Source organism: Cetorhinus maximus, unplaced genomic scaffold, assembly GCF_964194155.1.
Source record: "Cetorhinus maximus unplaced genomic scaffold, sCetMax3.hap1.1 HAP1_SCAFFOLD_425, whole genome shotgun sequence".
Taxonomy (NCBI): Eukaryota; Metazoa; Chordata; class Chondrichthyes; order Lamniformes; family Cetorhinidae; genus Cetorhinus; species Cetorhinus maximus.
In genome coordinates this window covers 99,916-119,328 of record NW_027596370.1, presented here as the reverse complement: position 1 = coordinate 119,328, position 19,413 = coordinate 99,916, and the positions used below count along the sequence as shown (strand labels likewise).

General features: G+C 42.9%; 1 protein-coding gene across 2 annotated transcripts in view; it reads left to right on the top strand.

The window, feature by feature from the left end:
• The window catches only part of LOC144673661 (F-box/WD repeat-containing protein 11), a 165,317-nt gene that overhangs the window by 100,395 nt on the left and 45,509 nt on the right, over nucleotides 1–19,413 (top strand). For both annotated transcript variants that reach the window (XM_078535387.1, XM_078535386.1), the window contains 2 exons: nucleotides 11,422–11,608; nucleotides 13,169–13,259. In XM_078535387.1, the coding sequence (XP_078391513.1) occupies nucleotides 11,422–11,608; nucleotides 13,169–13,259 (278 nt within the window). The remainder of the gene's footprint in view (nucleotides 1–11,421; nucleotides 11,609–13,168; nucleotides 13,260–19,413) is intronic.

Here is a 19,413-nt window from a genome sequence, read left to right as displayed (position 1 = left end):
CATGTCACCTCTGGTGTCATCCTTGGTGTGCAAAGGCTTGAGAGCAGAATCCATTTCATGCACCGCTTGGAGCATGGTGTCAACTGAAATTGAGCGGATTTTGATAACTGTAAGAAACCGAATCATTAAAATTTTAGCCTGTAACTTTGTAAGGACTAGGAAGGCAGATTTGAAAATAAATTGGAAATGCTTCCAGTCTCAATAACATAACTATGAAATTGCCACAATTAGACAAGAAAGCTGAACAAATAAAGAGTAGCATCTTTGTTATCAGTGCTGGGGAAAGAGTGCTACAAGCTGTACTGTACCCTGGACCTCACTGAGGAGCAGAAAAGCCAGACTTGTGAAATTTCAGGGGCCTTAAAGACCCACCTTGAGCCCTCTGCTAATGTTAATTATGAATGCGACGTGTTCAACACCAGAGCTCAGGAAGTGGGGGAGACCATTGATCAGTATGTGTCTGCACTGAGACGTCTAGCTGAATCTTGAGTTTGAGCAACTGAAGGATAATCTGATCAGTGATAGGATTGTCTTAGGAGCAAACGATCCTGCCATGAGAGCATGTCTGCTGAGCAAAAAGAAACTTGTTCTCAAGAAAGCTATTGACATGTGCAGAGGCTCAATCATCAGAGTAGCTGCAGAGTGTTGATGGGAGAACTGATGAAGCTTTGCCCTCTTCTGAGAGGCAGCTCAGGCCTTCCCAGCACACAACAATAGCGAGAAGGAAGAACTATTTGCAGAAGGGCCAGCAGAAAGATCAAGGCCAGAGTACTGGATGTAAATATTGCAGAGGACATGACATAAAAGAAAAGGAAGCATGCCCAGTGTGGGGAAAGTAGTGATCTAACTGCGGGAAGCTAAGCCACTTTGCATGCAGGTGTTTTGCTGGAAAGAAGAAAAGCAAGCCTATAAAGATGGTGGCTGGAGAGATGTGGGATGTAGAACCTGAATCACTGTATACCTAGAACAAACAGGTTGGCATCATCAAGTCTCAAGGGAAAAAATGGTTTGTGACTATTGGAATGATGACTGCAGAAGGAGAACATCAAGTTGATGGAAAAGTGTCAGGCGGGATGCTGTGTGCAATCGTGAGCTTCGTAGACCTGTGTGAAGTTGCTCAAAATAGTGACCCAAAAATGAAGCTGCTGAACGTAAAGTTGAGGCTACATGATGGAACAATGTTTGCCCCAAGAGGAGGCTAACTAAGCTGAGAGCCCAATGCAATAGGAAGAAAGATCACATACAATTCCAGATAGTAGACACTAAGTAAAATCCACTCCTCTCAGCTGAATCAAGTCAAAAGCTTGGACTGGTAACCTTCCATGTGTTGGGAGAGATTTGCAGCATTTTGCACGGCACAAAGCCATTGACTGTTGGACAAATCCTAAAAAAAATTCTAGGTCTTGGATGTCTTCCTGGTGAACATCATCTTGAAGTAGATGAGAGTGAGAGACCTACTCAGCATCTTCCGCGGAGAGTTCCAGCTGTTCTCAAGTCCAACCTGAAAGACGAGATAGAGGAGCTTGAAAAGATGGGGAGGAATGAAGAAAGTGACAACTCCTACTGGCTGGATTAGCAGCATGGAAAGCTGAGAGTGTGCATAGATCCAAAGGACCTCAATAAAGCTTTGAAGGGACCTCACTGCCACATGCCACCAATTAAATTTTGTTGCAACTTTCCAAGGTAAAGGTCTTTTAACACCCTAAATGCAAAAGATGGGTGCTGGCAAGTGAAGCTGGATGAAAGCAGCAGTTTCTGGAAACCATTTGAGAGGTACAGATGGTTGCGCATGCTGTGTGGCATTTCTTCTGCTCCAGAACAGTATCAACACCAACAGCATGAGATAGTCAAAGATCTTCCAGGAGTGGAAGTGATCGCGGGTGATCTGCTAGTCTATAGATGTGGAGATACAATGGAAGAAGCCATTGCAGACCATGATCAGAATCCAGTAAGCCTGCTCGAAAGAGCTCGCCAGATGGACCTGAAGCTGAATAAGAAGAAACTGATGACAGAAATAAAGTACATAGGTCATGTACTGACAGAGAAAGAAGTTTGCCCTGATCCTGATGAGGGATGAGCTATAGCAGAGATGCAGTATCCAACAGATGTGAAGGCAGTGCAATGATTTGTTGGATTTGTGAGCTACCTAGCAAAGCTCTTGCCCAATTTGTCATTGGAGTGTGAACCTCTATGCAACCTCACTGCAAAGGATGTTCAACAATATTGAGGCACAGAACAAGAAGCAACTTTCACTCGCACCGAACGCCTAATGACGACAATGCTAGTTTTGCGGTACCACGATGTCAATGACGAAGTCACTCTGCAGTGATGCCAGCAAAACAGGGCTTGGAGCTATCCTCATGCAGTTGTGTTTGCATCCAGAGTATTAACGCAAACGGACTCTATGCACAGATTGAGAAAGTGTCTGGCTATTTTTGCTTGTGAACATTTTAATCAGTATGGGAGAGACAAAGTGATGGTAGAGTCTGACCACAAGCCACTTCAAAGCATCTTTCGCAAACTGCTATCTGTTCCAAAGTGTCTGCGAAGGATGTTATTTTGTTTGCAGAGATATCATTTGGAAGTGAAATACACTGAGGAGAAGCAGATGTACATCGCCGACGTGCTGTCAAGAGCTGCACTCCCTTTGAAGAAAGTTGCTGATGCTAAAACAAAATGTGAAAACTTCCAGATTCAACAAGAATCAACAGCACGACATGCTCTGAAAGTCATCAACCTGGCGGAGACGTTGCATCTGACAGACAAGCATCTTGCTCAGATCAAGCAAACTACGCAACAAGATGAAATTCTCCAAGTGCTACAGGAAGTTGTAATGAAAGGATGGCCTGAAACCATTAAGGACAAATGTGTTGCTGGAAGAGAATATTGGGCATAGAATCGAAGTCTAAGATGGCACCCTGCAAAAAGGAGTCGTCATCCCTAAGGAGATGAGGAAAGAAATGCTGAAGCACACCCATGCAAGCCAGTAAGGAATCTAATCTAGTCTGAGGAAGGCAAGAGAATTGCTTTACTGGCCAAACATGAGCAATGAGATCAAGGACCCCAGTGCAGTGTTTGTAACGAGCATCAAGTTAAACTGCCGTCATGACTCGTGACATCCCAGACAGATCATGGATGAAGCTTGGAGTAGATTTCTTCACTCTCTCTTAGGAACTGTTTAGCTCGTCACCGTTGACTATTATCATACTACTAGGAGTTAGACAAGCTGATGCTAATGACCACGAGAGATTGTAGAATGCTGGAAAGCATGCTTCAGTCGCCATGGCATTCCTGACATTGTGATGAGTGACAATGGCCCTCAGTACATGAGTAATGAATTCAGGTGCATCATAAAGGATTGCAAAATTCAGCATTACACATCTCCACACCAACCCCAGTCAAATGAAAAGGCTGAGGCAGCAGTGTAAATTGCCAAAGGGATCATCAAAAAAAATCAGTGCATCCAGCACAGATGTATACAAGGCAATCCTACAGTGGAGAAACACACCTACTGAAGGCATGGAAAGCAGCCCAGCTCAGCATCCAATGTCACGCCACACACAAAATACTCCTCCAATAGCTAAAAACACTACTGAAGTCATAAGTAGTAACAGGAGTGAATGACAAAATCAAAGTGAAATTTAGCTGTTGTTTCACTTGGATAAAGTTGCCAAATGGTTACCAGAGCTGAGAATTGGAGAACTGGTCAGAGTGCAAACATTCAACAAAAATCAGCCCACTTAGCAACTTGGGACCTGTGCAGAGAAATTGTCACCTCAGTCATACACAGTGAAAATGAATAACTAAATATGTTGTCATAACTGCAGACATATACATACAACTGGAGAAGCTGCTCCTTCACAGCTGATAGCTGATGAGGAAGATGAGAGTTCATCGACGGCACAGGATCAACGGATCAGCAGCAACAACGGAGCGGCAACATCACCCCAGGAATGAGCAGACACCAGATGAATGGCCAATAACAACCCACATGTGTTCCATTAGAAGACTTGAATGTTTTAAAGATTATATGCAATGTGTATGTAGGGACAGATGAAAGTGGGCCACACTAAAATGACCAGTTTTCTGTATGTGCGTGATGATTTTCATTGTTGATCATGTATGTGCCTGACCTACAACTGCAAATGATAGTGTATGCAGGTTTTTTTAAGATGAAAAGAAGGATGTTTGGAGAAGTGACTTTTTGCAATGGGGCTGTAGGTTTGCTGTAATCATGTGACCTCTGATGTCATCCTTGGTCTATAAAGGCTTGAGAGCAGGAGCCATTTTATGCACTACTTGGAGCAGATACAAGCCCAACCTGTCCAATCTTTCCTCATAGGATAACCCTCTCATTCCGACCTTCTCTGAACTACTTATGCAGCTATGTCCTTCCTTAAATAAGAAAACCAGGACTGTACACAGTATTCTAGACGTGGTCTCACCAATACTCTATACAACTGTAACAAAACTTCCCTTTTTATATTCCATCCCCCTTGCAATAGACAACACTCCATTTGCCTTCCTTATCACCTCCTGTGCCTGCATCCTAACTTTTTGTGATTCGTGTACCAGGACACCCTGGTCACTCTGTACCTCCAAGAGTTCTGCAATCTCTCCCCATTTAAATAAAATGCTCCTTTTTTTTATTCTTCCTGACAAAGTGAATGAGTTCACATTTTCCCATATTATACAGCAAGCAAGCAGACTTCCATTTCTGTTGTTGGAGATGGTCATTGCCTGACACTTGTGTGGCATGAATGTTACTTGCCATTATTAGCCCAAGGCTGATTGTTGTCCAGGCCTTGATGCATGTCGACACAGACTGCTTCAGTATCTGAGGTGTCACTAATGGAGCTGAACACTGTAGCCATATAATTCTCAGCAAACATTCCCTCTTCTGATCTTATGATAGAGGGAAGGTCATTGAAGGAACTGAAGATGTTTGGGCCTAGGGCACCTCCCTGAGAAACTCCTGCAGTGATGTCCTGGGACTGAGATAAGTGGCCTCCAACAGCCACAACCATCTTTCTTTGAGCTCAGTATGACTCCAGCAGTGGAGAGTTTTCCCCCAGTCCATATTAATTTCAGTTTTACATTGCTGTTTGTTGCACACTTGATCAAATACTGCCCTGATGTCAACAGCAGTCACACTCGCCTTGCCTCTTGTACCATTGACGGTCAGGATTCAAGTTGCAAGCTCTGCCTGGCAGCTAGGACCTCTGGACCCAGTCAGTTCACTCAGTGGTGGTGCTACTGAGCCATTCTTGGTGCTGGACATTGAAGTCTCTCATGCAGAGCACATTCTGTACCTTTGCTACACTCAGTGCTTTTTCCAAGTGCTGTTCAGAATGGAGGAGCACTGATTCATGAGTTGTGGGAGGGCAGTAGGTGGTAGGCAGCTAGAGGTTTCCTTATCTGTTTGATTTGCTATGAGGCTTCATGGGGTGTCTCCCTCCCAATTGTGGCCACCTGTGGTGGGTCTGTCTTGCCAGTGGTTGTGTTACACTTCAGTTATTTAAACTACACCGTATTCCTATAAATTCTTCAATCCTACTCAGCTCAGAATATTCTCTCTGGGTTTCCAGGCATTGTCAATTGGCAGTGGAGGATGCATTACCAATGAAACAGTAATTGTAAGATTAGAAATGTTTTTTCCAATCAGTATTACTGGCACCATACCTCTGGTGATTCTGGTCACAGCAAGAGCTTGTTCCTTCATGTGGATGGGGTTCCTCAATCTAGTCTACTCTGCTGGGTTCTGAATCACACTCTTCACTGGGGTTGCTTCACTACTTGTTTGGTGCCAGTAAGACTTGTGCACCAACATGCACTACAAAGTGGAGCCTGGGGGCTCCTGTTATTCTGGCTACGAATCTGCCCCCCCACCCCACGTTGGCAAGGTGTCGTGCATCAGAAGTAACAAAGCTGTGTCCGTGGACCAAACCTCCCCACACCACAGCCAGAGAAAGTGGAGCCTTGCATAGTCTGTCAGCACAGCTTTGAGTGCAGTGTGAAGTTTTGTTTCTGAAGCTACTTGACAGAATGCCCCATGCAGATCAAACCTGGGACTCTAGCTATGTCTGTGTGGCTGTGTTCCATAATGGCCAGCAGTACGTTTCTTCCAGCTGAACCATTGTTTAATGACCCAGCCTAGCAACCAAATGCCTGGTGGTTCTCCTGGTGCTGAGATGAACAGTGATAACCTAGTCAAGCTGCTTATAAGTGTAGTATATCTGGTGTACACGTTCATCTGTTAAAATGTTGTACACTTGGAGTGGCCATGAGATTCTGAGATTATCTTGAACATGAAAGAAAAACAAAAAATGCTGGAAAAACTCAGCAGGTCTGACAGCATCTGTGGAGAGAAAGACAAGAGTTAACGTTTCACGTCCGTATGACTCTTCAGGGCTCTTGTTATTCTGGCTGCCATATTTCCTCCATTAGAACAGTCATAGAACAAACATACGGACTCGAAACGTTAACTCTGCCTTTCTCCCCACAGATGCTGTCAGACCTGCTGAGTTTTTCCAGTATTTTTTGATTTTATTTCAGATTTCCAGCATCCGCAGTATTTTGCTTTTATCTTGAACATGACTGGCTATAACTATCAGTGTATTGTCAGTGGGATTTTAATGAAGTATAGTGGTGGACAGGTTATTATTCATCATATGACCTATGAAAAATATCTGACAATGTTTGGAAACTTGGTTTGTTTCTGGAGAGAGTACCTTGAGCTGAGTAGGATGGAGTGGCAGGTACGTTACTGCTGGTGGAATTACAGGAATAATTCATGTTGAAATAAGTGTATTAATAATCTAAATGTTTTCATTTAAGTAAAAATTTTCTTAGAATGCATTACTGCCAACAGACGGTGACAACACTCAAATAGAAGCTAATTAGATCAAAAAGAGTAGAAATGTTCAGCTCATAAAGCTGCCTGTTCAGTCTATGATATACAGTGACAATCCTGACTGAGATCACTGCACAGCTTTAAAGGAAATACAAGCCCGATTAATAATGCAGGAAATTTGTTGGTGCTGGCATAACAACACAAGAGAAAAGGACTTGCATTTATATTGCAATGTTCACAACCTCAGACCGTTCCAAAGTGCTTTACAGCCAAAAAAGTACTTTTGAAATGTAGACTCTGTTCTAATGGAGGAAATATGGCAGCCAATTTATTCACATCATGGTCCCATAAACAGCATGAGATAATGACTAGATCATCTGTGTTTTTTTTAGTTCAGTGTTGTTGGTTATGGTATAGTTCTTATCTGGGACACCGGGATGACTCTCCTCTTTAGTTGCGTGTTATAGGATCTTTTATGTCTGCCTGAGGGCAGATATGGCCTCAGTTTAACATCTCACACACAAGATGGCACTTCCAACAGTCCAACACCCCCTCAGTACTGAACAGAACATCTGTCTAGATCACATGCTCACGTTTCTGGTATGGGTTTGAACTCACGACCTTCTGAACCCATGGCAAGAGTGGTATCACTAAACCATGGCTGACACCTAAGGCAGTTGCTAATGCAGTCTTAATGCATCTGGAACGTTAGGGACATCCTTGTATTGCTAAACTTGTTAGACTGTTAAACTTAAAATTCCAACTTGTTCCATCCACATATCATTGGAACTGCTGTATCACAAAAGATAAGGCACTGCTGCTGAAGTGACATGTTACAGGGTGATCAGTATTTATGCTTGATTCTATTGCATAGTATTTACAGCACAGAAACAGGCTGTTCAAATCAACAGGTCTGTGCTGATGCTTAAGCTCCACTTGAACCCATCATTAAACCCCATCCTGCTATTCCTCTAGCTTCTCCTAGATACATTTACGCTGATCACCAACTGTTCCTTGTGATAGCAGGTTCCACATTCTAACTGCTCCCTCTCGCATTCATGTGCTCAAAGTTTCCCAGTGATCAAATATTTATGCCTCTAGTTCTGGCTTCCCCCGCAGGTGGAAACATCTTTACATCTACTCTATCAAATTTTTTCATCTTAAAGACCTTGGGATCAAGTCACCCCTCAGTCTCCTCTTTTCTAGAGAAAAGACCTCCAGTCTATTAAATCCTCTCAGTTCTGGTATAATTCTGGTAATTTTTTTTGCACCTTCTCCAGTATATCCTTTTTATAATATGGGTACCATAAATGTGATTTGAACCATGGTTCTATACAGGTTTAACATAACCTCGACTACAGCTCCTCACACCCCGTTTCCTGCAAGGACTCCATCCCATTCTCTCAGTTCCTTCGCCTCCGTCGCATTTGTTCTGATGATGCCACTTTCAAAAACAGTTCCTCTGACATGTCTTCCTTCTTCCTTAACCGAGGTTTTCCACCCACGGTGGTTGACAGGGCCCTCAACCATGTCCGGCCCATCTCCCGCGCATCCGCCCTCACACCTTTGTCTCCCTCCCAGAACCATGATAGGGTCCCCCTTGTCTTCACTTATCACCCCACCAGCCTCCGCGTTCAAAGGATCATCCTCCTCCATTTCTGCCAACTCCAGCATGATGCCACCACCAAACACATCTTCCCTTCACTCCCCCGGCGGCTTTCCGCAGGGATCGTTCCCTCCAGGACACCCTGGTTCACTCTTCCATCACCCCCTACACCTCAACCCCCTCCCACGGCACCTTCCCATGCAACCGCAGAAGGTGCAACACCTGCCCATTTACTTCCCCCCTCCTCACCGTCCAAGGGCCCAAACACTCCTTTCAAGTGAAGCAGCGCTTCACTTGCACTTCCCCCAATTTAACCTACTGCATTCGCTGCTCCCAGTGCGGTCTCCCCTACATTGGAGAGACCAAACGCAGACTGGGTGACCGCTTTGCGGAACACCTTCGGTCTGTCCGCAAGCAGGACCCAGACCTCCCTGTCGCTTGCCATTTCAACACTCCACCCTGCTCTCATGCCCACATGTCCGTCCTTGGCCTGCTGCAATGTTCCAGTGAAGCTCAACGCAAACTGGAGGAACAGCACCTCATCTTCCGACTTGGCACTTTACAGCCTTCCGGACTTAATATTGAGTTCAACAATTTCAGATCATGAACACTCTCCTCCTTCCCCACCCCCTTTCTGATCCCCCTTTTTCCAATAATTTATAATTTTTTTACAAATATATTTTTCTTTTCCCTCCTATTTTGAAATTTATTTCTATCTATTGTTTCATCTCCACCTTTTAGCCCATTTCGATCCCTTCCCCCCACCCCACCCGCACTAGGACCATCTCCCACTTGCTCATCCTGCTTGCTTCCCTTAATGTCCCCATTAGCACATCCTTTAGATAATATCACCACCGTCAACACCCCTTTGCCCTTTTGTCTATGACATCTTTGGCAGTCTCTTCTTGGTCTCCACCTATCACTGGCCCCCTATCGAGCTCTACCTCTCCCACCCACCCCCCTCTACCAGCTTATATTTCATATCATTTCTATATGTCTTAGCTCTGATGAAGGGTCATAAGGACTGAAACGTCAACTGTATCCCTCTCCGCAGATGCTGTCAGAGCTGCTAAGTTTTTCCAGGTATTTTTGTTTTTGTTTAACATAACAGCTCTGCTCTTCAATTCTACCCCTCTAGAAATGCACCTCAGTGTTTGGTTTTCTTTTTCTAATGACCTTATTAGACCCAGGCACTTTGTGATTTGTGTACCTATCTCCCAGATCCCCCCTGTCCCTCTGACAATTAATTTTGTAAGGAGTATGTGCTTGCTTCCTGCCAAAATGCACCCCACACCTCGGGGACATTTGGAGCGCTAAGTATGATCTTGTATGAGAAGTCTGCAGTTTGAATCTGTCTGGATACAGGTCCAGGCACCATCAAATTGGGAAGTGGAGGACCACTACATGCATATAGATTTTTTTTTTATATATGCAACATTGAAAGTTTGTGACTAGTTTCACAAGGCTGTAAGGGAAGTGTTAGGAACTAAGACTAGGACAATTAAATACAAGCCTCCAAACACAGTACTTGTCCTGTCCATGGCTTTGGAGTGGACATGTCTAGAATATTGTCCAGTTTGGATGGGTTGTTGTTGATGTATGTAGGCAGCACAGTGACTGGATGTGACGGGCTGGACAGACTCTTGGACCAGTTCACCTTGCATGTCTGCATTATATGTAATATTATTTTTCAAGACTTTTCACTCTGCGTTAATTCAATGGTTTGTTGATAGACAAATTCTTGAATGCCCATGCGATATGCTGAACAAGCACCACAGAATCACCAGGAACACAGAGCAGTTAAATTTTATTTTTAAATGGGCGGGTGGGGCCATTCACCCATTATTGCCGCCAAGCTGTGACTGGAACCCCACAGTGAAATCTGGCAAGAGCCATCTGAAGGTATAAACCAGATAATGCCATACTCGGGGAGAATATTCATTCAAATTCACCCCAATTTAAAGAGGCAACTGATATGAATAAGGATTTGGCAACTGATGAAATACAAATGACCTAGTTTAGAGGGGCGAAGAACCACAGGCCTGAAACAGGAACAGTAAGTCCATCAGCAGCTGGAAAAGGCAGAAAGACAGACTGATGCTTCACATTTGGAAAATGAAGGATTGAAAAGTATTTTAATAGGGCTGTATGGAGAAATGAAAAAGTGGATGTGTGGAAGATCTCCTGGGAAAGGAGATTAAATAGCCTGTGAACTGCTTAATAGCAAAATAATTGAAGTTAGTTTGGTTCAGAGCTTGTATTGTGAGTCACAATCTCTCTTAGTTCATGTCGTGCTGAAGCTTTGGAGGCTGATGTACAGTCAAAATGCAAACTCTTTTTTATACAAGTCTTTGTTCAAATTAAAAATGATACCTGCCTCCCCAACACCCACCTTCCCTAGTTGACAGTGTTCCTTGCTGATGAATTATATTCAGAGTAGTTGGTTGAAAAATGAAACAAAATCTCTCCCTTTTCTTGGGAGTCTTTTGGCAGGAACTCTTGTTCGAATGGTTACTTTCTGATCTAGGCAAGAAGCAGCAGCAGGCTGTGGTGGGAAGAGAGCGGAATCATGGTTGAGCCTGACCCCAAAGTCAAGACTTAGATGTTCCAGTAGGGCCTACTAGTTAGCGAGCTGGCACATGGGTTGACCTTTTTTCCTTGCACCAGGAATGCCGAGGTGAATTTTAGTGCCTGAGCTGGAATCAGCAAAACCAGTGCAGTTCAAGGATTGAAGCTGTATATTTCTTGTCAGTGGAAGGTTGGGTGTTATGCCCCCTGCCATATTTACCCACAAGATCATCAGGGGTGGGGATAGCAGTGGAGAATAACAATGGTTTTAAAAGGAATTCACTGCTTATGTTAGATAATGGGTTGCTATGTAATGCCCTGTGACGAGAGGTGTTAAGTACTGGATAACCTATTAATGGATGCACTTTTCTCAAATGTGCTTCTGTATTCACAGCCCAAGGATTGGACCACATAGCGGAGAACATCCTGTCATACCTGGATGCCAAGTCACTGTGTGCTGCTGAGGTGGTGTGTAAAGAATGGCAGCGGGTGATTGGCGAGGGCATGCTGTGGAAAAAGTTGATTGAGCGGATGGTGCGCACAGACCCGCTGTGGAGAGGGCTTGCAGAGAGGAGGGGCTGGTGAGTTACATAGATGACATGGTGAATTATTTTACAGTGCATCAATTGAAATAGGCCAGTCTCAATTCCCACAAGGAGTGCCTGCTATTTCTATAAAGAGAATCTCAGGTAGTCAGCTAAACTCTGGGTGCAGTGACTTCTGTAAGCTCTGGAATTCCTTCCCTAAATCTCCTCTCCATCTCCTTTAAGATTGTTCTTAAAAGCCCACCTCTTCGACAGAGCTTTTGATTACCTCTACTATTATCCCTTTCATTGGCTTATTGTCCATTTTTTTGATTGTCTCTATGAAACAATTGGGATTTTTTTGACTGTAAAGACGCTATATTGCATCTGAACCCTTTTGCTTTTGAAGTATGTCCCAGGTAATGAAGGGTGCTAGGGTCTCTGGGTGTTCTGTGTTGTGCCCTATCTCTGATAGCCACGTTTGAAACTGGGGCACAGATTAATTCTTCAGTCCCAACCACCACTCTCCCCTTCCTCTCCAGTCTCAGATTAACCCATCAATCTATCATTATTCCACCTGAGAGTAACTAATCCAACTGATACTTTGGGGGCTAAGTCCAGTTTGTAGATTGAACCAGTGAATTGGTTTGTACCCTGTTGGCTCAGAGTATGTAATCTGCTTGTTCCCTTTACAGAAACTCATGTTTAAAAGGACATTTGTTCTTTCCAGAAGAACAAATGGGCTCTCCTACTGTATAGGAATGCAGCAGAAATGTGAAAATATTGCATGGAAAGCTGAGGTGATGATTGGGAGGGAAGAACAACGTATAGAGTAATATTTTGAGGCAATTTATGTCTGCCTCCCCATCAGTAATGTCATGGAGTAGCAGAGTGACAAAGATTTCACCTGCTGAGTTTAAAGATTTGAATAAGCAATTCAGTATTTGTGTAAATATTTTATCTGTAATCTGCCTTTTGTGTTTTTGTGCATTGCAATTGATATGGTTTCATTGGTACTTGCAAGTTATGTGACTAGCATGGCCCAACCAGAACATAATGCTAAATGCTACAATCATTTGCTATAAATGCTACAAATTTGTGTATTTGTAAAGAAAGTGAACGCACAATAATGTATATTTCCAATGAAAGCGTTTCCCATAGAATTTCCTTCAATGTTTGAGGATTTTGCTTGGCTGCTTCAGCTGTTCTTTTAGTTCCACATACCAGAGGAAAATATATTGACTAGATTAATAAGTTATCAAGGTAAGAGCCATGATGCAATGAGGTGACACCAAATGATATCACTAGTGATGCCAAGCGGTTAAAATATTTAAGGTGCTGTCAGCTGTCTGGTGGCATCCACATGTGATGTTTACTTCCTCTGACGCTGTGGGTTCTGGTAATGCTGAGAGTAGGGCCTGTGGGGAAGGCACAAGACTTGAGAGCTGTGTTGCCTGTGTGATCAGTATAATTATTTACTCCGGCACACCTTGACTCCAAATTCCTCCTCCCTTTATTAACTGGGCAAATACTCTAACAAGAAAAATGTTGAAGTTGGCACCAATGTTTAGTGTGTTTTCACCACTATTTACACGTGTCTGTGCCCTTCCTTCCTAGGGAACAATACCTGTTTAAAAATAGGCCTGCTGATGGCCCGCCAAATTCATTTTACAGAGGATTGTACCCAAAGATTATTCAGGATATAGAGGTAAGTACAGTTTGCCTAAACTCAGGATCGCATATGAAGACAGTACTGATGCCCTCAGTTTATGCATTGAATTTACAATAGGCTGCTGAATTTTGAAGTGTTTTACAATCCCTGTTTGCTTGGTTTGTTACTAGATGTCCCAGTTCTTCTCATTCTGTCACCATCCCCAACACTCTTGTGTGATGTGTGTAATATTGAAAACTTATTGCTACTGCAGGATGGCACTACTTGCCAACAGTATTACATGTTTGACTACAAAGTATTAAGATAACTGAACATCCATCTGTTCCAGTGTTGTACTTTTAAACATTAAAAACACAAAATTTTTAGCGCAGGAGGTCATTGTGTCCTGCCCAGCTGAAAAGGAACTGTCCATTCTAATCTCAGCTCCATAGCCCTGTAGGTTATGGCAGTGCAGTTTTCTTTTTTTAAAAAAAGTGTCTTCCTTTTGAGAAGTTGATTCTATTTGACTGAGAGATTTACTGTATTTAGCCTCCCGATGATTGATTGGTTAAAGCTAATGTTGCATTAAGTCACAACACCTTTTGCCATGTGGTAAAATACTCATTTTGCCAAGCAGAATATTTTTCATTAAATGTGGCACCTTTTTAATGTATTTTTCTTCTGCAAAAAAACTGCTGAAAATCTCCCTGGGGGGGAAAAAAGAAATCTTTTCACAAAGTAATGTAATCTTTGCTAAGCAATTACAGATCTGTTCTCAGCAAAGTTCCCAAAGGTTTCATTTTTGGCTGAAATTTTGTGGCCTTGACATCCTTCTTAAAGTAGGACACCCAAAACTAGATGCACTATTCTAACCAGCCCGGATTTTACTAAATTTACCTCAACTCAGTCTCAACACTAGGGATCAACCTCGTCATCCTTCACTGAGCAGCGTTCCATGTTTCCCCTGTGTCCACATGGCCAGAACTGGATGCGATATCCAGCACTTATACAATTTCAGCACTATAGCTTTGCATTGAAGCTCTACTGATTGAACGGTATTGCTCATTGTTCTACTTCACTTCTACTCTGCAATTACTGAACATCACTGGTGTAAAGTCTGTGATCGCCCTTATGCCTCTTTTGGCTTCTCCTGAACGCACAGCAATGTTCATTGAGTAACTGTGTCCCTCTCCACCTCCCTTTGCCCTTCCCTCTCACCCAGTTTTTCTTCCAACCTATTGTACCTTCCACTTAGCCTGTGTGAGTTTAATTTGCCACAGCCCTAGCCCACTTGCTAATATTGTCCAAAGAAATTATGTAATGCCATAAATATCCATTTTGGTGTCACTACACAGTTTAGAGTTATTTGTAAATTTGACTTCGCATAGAGTTCCTGAATCCACTCCTTACCAGCTCTCCAGGACACTCCATTTAGTACATTTCCATCTAGCACTGATATCCAAAACTCTCCACTCAGTGCATCTCCCCAGCCCTGATACCTGAGACTCTCCACTCAGTCCACCTCCCCCAACTCAGTCCATCTCCCCCAGCACTGATATCCGAGACTCTCCACTCAGTCCATCTCCCCAGCACTGATATCCGAGACTCTCCACTCACTCCATCTCCCCCAGCACTGATATCCGACACTCTCCACTCAGTCCATCTCCCCCAGCACTGATATCCGACACTCTCCACTCAATCCATCTCCCCCAGCACTGATATCCGAGACTCTCCACTCACTCCATCTCCCCAGCACTGATATCCGAGACTCTCCACTCACTCCATCTGCCCCAGCACTGATATCCGAGACTCTCCAGTCACTCCATCTTTCCCCAGCACTGATATCCGACACTCTCCACTCAGTCCATCTCTCCCACACACAGATCTCCATGACACCATCGATGTCGCCATCAGCCACCTGGGCCAGAGAGGGATGGTTGTTGATGCCTGATTGACATTTTGTTGCTAGAAGCCCAATTAAACATTGTTTAGCCTACCTGCGTAGGGTCTTATGGATGCTGAATGGTACCCTCCCCAGTTCTTCAACTGCAAAAGGAACCTTGAGAGATTCCAAGCAGTGCAGGAGTTGGGTTTCAGTCAATAAAAGGCTGATAACGGGCATTCCATAAAACCCTCCATCTCTGTTTGTCATCAGCTTGACTTTACTGTTTTAATTTTAAAAAACGGCTGTAGTCTGAATTGCGATGTGGACTTTATTGTTCTGTCACAGTGAGTTGGCTTCACCATACACTTCAACAACAAGTGAACATATTTCATCCATAAAGACACACCTTGTTTAAAAAAAAACATCTTTTATGATGTGGATAAGCCCGTAAACTCTTGATGTGGTTCAGAAATATTAACTAAGGTCTTTTTGGCTGCTGAACAGACATTCCATCCGTTCAGAAGAAAAATGTATTACGTAAAGAGCTATGTTTTTCTTTTCAAAGGCAAATTATACAATTTTTCCAGCTGCTTTGGATGTTTTTGAAGCCCAGCTGTGGGTGTGTCTGTGTATGCTAGGGTAGCATTATCAGGACTAAAGCCTATTCTTTATTCGATTAAACTCCCATCTTACATAGGCATAATTCTGTTTCTATGCATTCTCACAAAAGCTGTGCAAGCAATCTCAAACCTTTGAACAGATTGTTGTGTATCTGTCTGACGATATTATGATTTTCAATATGGATCAGTGGTCGTGTTCTCACCTCTGAATCAGAGATGGTGTGCTCAAGTTCCATAGCAGAAATTTGAGCACAAAACCTAGGATGACCCTTCAGTGCAGTAGTGAAGGAGTGCTGCACTGTTAGAGGTGCCATCTTTCAGTTGCGATGTTAAGTGCAGTCACCCTTGCCCCCTCAGTTGTATTTGTGATCCCACGGTACTAATTCATAGAGTAAGGGTGTTCTCCCCATTGTCCTGCTCAATATTTGTCCCTCAACTAATACCGGTAAAACAGATCATAGGAGTTATCCCAGTATCCCTGCCACCCTCACTGAACCAGATTATGGAATCATTTATATAATTGCTGGCTGACACACTATTGTTTTGGAGCTGCACTGATCAGGTGCTGTCTCTCAGCAGCATGCTAAACATCCCATGGCATGTATAATCAACCAACATCACACATTTGTATATCAAATGGTAATTCAACTCTTTTTTATTTGTGGAATTTTGCAGTGTTTTACATTTGTGTTTACAACACTGAACTACACTTCAGAGTAACTCATTGTATACGAAGTGATTTCACACAGTTGTCAGTCATGATGAGCTGTTCTATACAAGGTTCAGAAAAGGCATTCTATTGCAAACCTTTTCTGGGAGATGGTAAAAGTGATGAAAGCAAATAATTTTCTTTTAAAACCTCACCAATTTACATCCCTTCCCATCCATCCACAGTGTGGACTCTTGGTGATTCCAGTTTGAGGGACGCCTGAGTCCTCTAGTACTATGACCAGCTGGCCACTCTTGGTGTGTGAGCATAAGGCAGTAAATATTGGCAGATTTTTCAACTACGTGGCGCATCATAATTGGGCACGACCCTTTCCTTGCCTGACCTCCCTCCACACTTACTTCAAGCCCGTGTAATTCCACAGCTTGTTGACTGAAACCAAATCTCTATTGCTTTCCTGCTGACTAACTGTACCCTATCAGGTGCAGCTCCTCTTCCATGCAGTGGAACAACTGTTGTGTAGAGAATTACTACAATCATGAAAAGGAGTTTCTCTTTGGTGTTTTTGGGGAAGGAAGTTTTGTTTAATTGTCAGTTGACAGCTGTAATCGGGGTGTCTATGGTGAGTGTTTTCAGACTCTGTTCTCCTTTGGTGTACAAAATAAAAGATATGTCTGTCTTTTGCTCATGGATATTGAACTAATGGAAGTGTTCAGATCCTGTATTGCAGGACATGCTTTGCACCTTTGAGCCCTTGGGTATGCCATAGACTTATTGCAGCAAAAGGAATCTTGAGAGACGTCTGAGGTTTGGATGGTTGCGATCTATCCGTTTCAATCCTGCCCACCCAGGATTGATTTCTTTAACCTAAACTAATGTTATTTCTTTGTTCTAACATCTGTGTTCTTTCCTTTGCCAATCTAAATTCAGCTTGACAGAAAAAAATACTCTCTCCTCCTTTGTGAAACGTGGGCTCTCTTCCCATTGCCGTGTTAATTTACAGTGCAGTGGGATTTTTTTGGTTGCGCAAAACTTCATGAAATTTCCTACAATGCTTGAAACTAAATGATGGCTAAATAGAATTACATCCAGTCATGAGATTGAAATGTGCACCTGCATCTCCCTGTTTGCTGATAATTCCTGAATATAGGAGGCGATTTATGTTATTCATTCAGTAAGCTATTACTGTCCAGTTATTTTAAAGTAGGTGTGTGTGGGTGGGTCAAAGACCAGACAGTGGTATTTGGAACAGCCTGCTTCATGTGCAAGAGGAAAAACAGTACAAAAACCTATTTGTTAAAACAGTTCTTGATGCCAATTTTTCAATTGCTGTAATGCCTTATCGATAACTTGCTGAATATACTAGGTTGGTCTCCATACTTCTGAAGAGTCTACATTTCACTGAATGCACCCATGCAGTCTCAGGCTGTCCTTCTGAATCTCTGGACTGGACATCTAACAAACTGAGGAGTATGACTTGGTGTTGCTTTTTACAGGCAGAAATTACTGGTGTAATTATACCAGATTGTAACATGGCAGTGGGCTGCATGGACCACCTGCTCTTGTTTTGCAAGTTTTTAATTCTAGCTTCAATATTCACCATAACAGCACATATAAAAAGGTGTTGATTATGGTTCAGAGAGTAGAATGGCAATGCTGCAATTGAGGTGTGGGTGTCTGTGTGTGAGAAAGAGATGGGCAGTAGTCTCATACCAACTCTTTCATTCCACTTGTGCTGCTTGATAACTGCACATAAATGCAGCCATTACAGTGTGTTGTATTGAGAATTATAAACTGATAAGTTTAAAGATTGTAAAAGTTTTTTTTCAAATGCAGCATGAATTTCTTCACTTTTAGTTAAAGGCAGTGACATCAATCACATTCGATAGTTTACTCCTTTGATATCTTAAGGGCCATCAGTTGGAGGTTCTTGATTAATTCTGCCTCCCAAATCCCTTTGAGAAGCCTGCCAGGATGGACAATGATTCCAAGTTGCAGTGCAATCTGCATCCTTAGCTTCACATCTCCAGTATGTCACTTAATGTGAGCATTTAGTAAAGAAAATGGTTTTCGACCAACCATCAAATGATAACAAGCAACCATTCTTAACCTTTACGACTCTTTCGCCCACCATTAATATGATGCTATAACCTTCATTACATATATAATAACAACATGGATTGCTACTTTTGAAATTATTAGATTTCTGTCTGCATAGCAGTTAAATGTGGATTAACGTATAAACAAGTACATGGTTGTGTGATTAATGTTATCTGTGGGCATAGCCAGAATAATGGGAAACATGTAATGAGCTTGCTACACCCCCCATGCCCCATTGAAGAGTCCTTGTTCTCGGTCTCTAATCTACCTCTAATCTGATTTCTGGTTCAACATTTTGGATTCACTTTTTCTACTCACTCTTTTAGCTGGTGTAACTTTGTTTTCTCTCTTCCATTGCCCCCTCTCCCTTTGTCCTGAAGATTTCGACTTTGCCAGAGTGTGAATGCTGCAACCCTCTGGAACCTTACCTAACTAGCCATAGATGGTGGATGTTGACCGGCTATTTGACGATGGAGAGAAGGGAATCTAGGACAATCAAGTTCGATCATCATCTTGTTCAATATGTACATGGAGAACAACCTAGGATAGTAGCCAGGCTGGTTTTTCTCTTTGCTCCCCTTCTCACCATTCCTGCACTCAGATCCTGAGGCTAAATCATTGAACCCTAGTGAGACCACATTTGGAGTACTGTGTACAGCATTGGTCACCTTATTTAAGGAAGGATGTAAATGCATTGGAAGCAGTTCAGAGAAGATTTACCAGCCTAATACCTGGAGTGGGTGGGTTGTCTTATGAGGAAAGGTTGGACTGACTAGGCTTGTATCCACTGGAGTTTAGAAGAGTAAAAAGCAACTTGATTGAAACATATAAGATCCTGAGGGGACCTGACAGGGTGGATGTGGAGAGGATGTTTCCTCTTGTGGGAGAATATAGAATTAGGGATCACTGATTAAAAATAAGGGTTACCCATTTAAAATG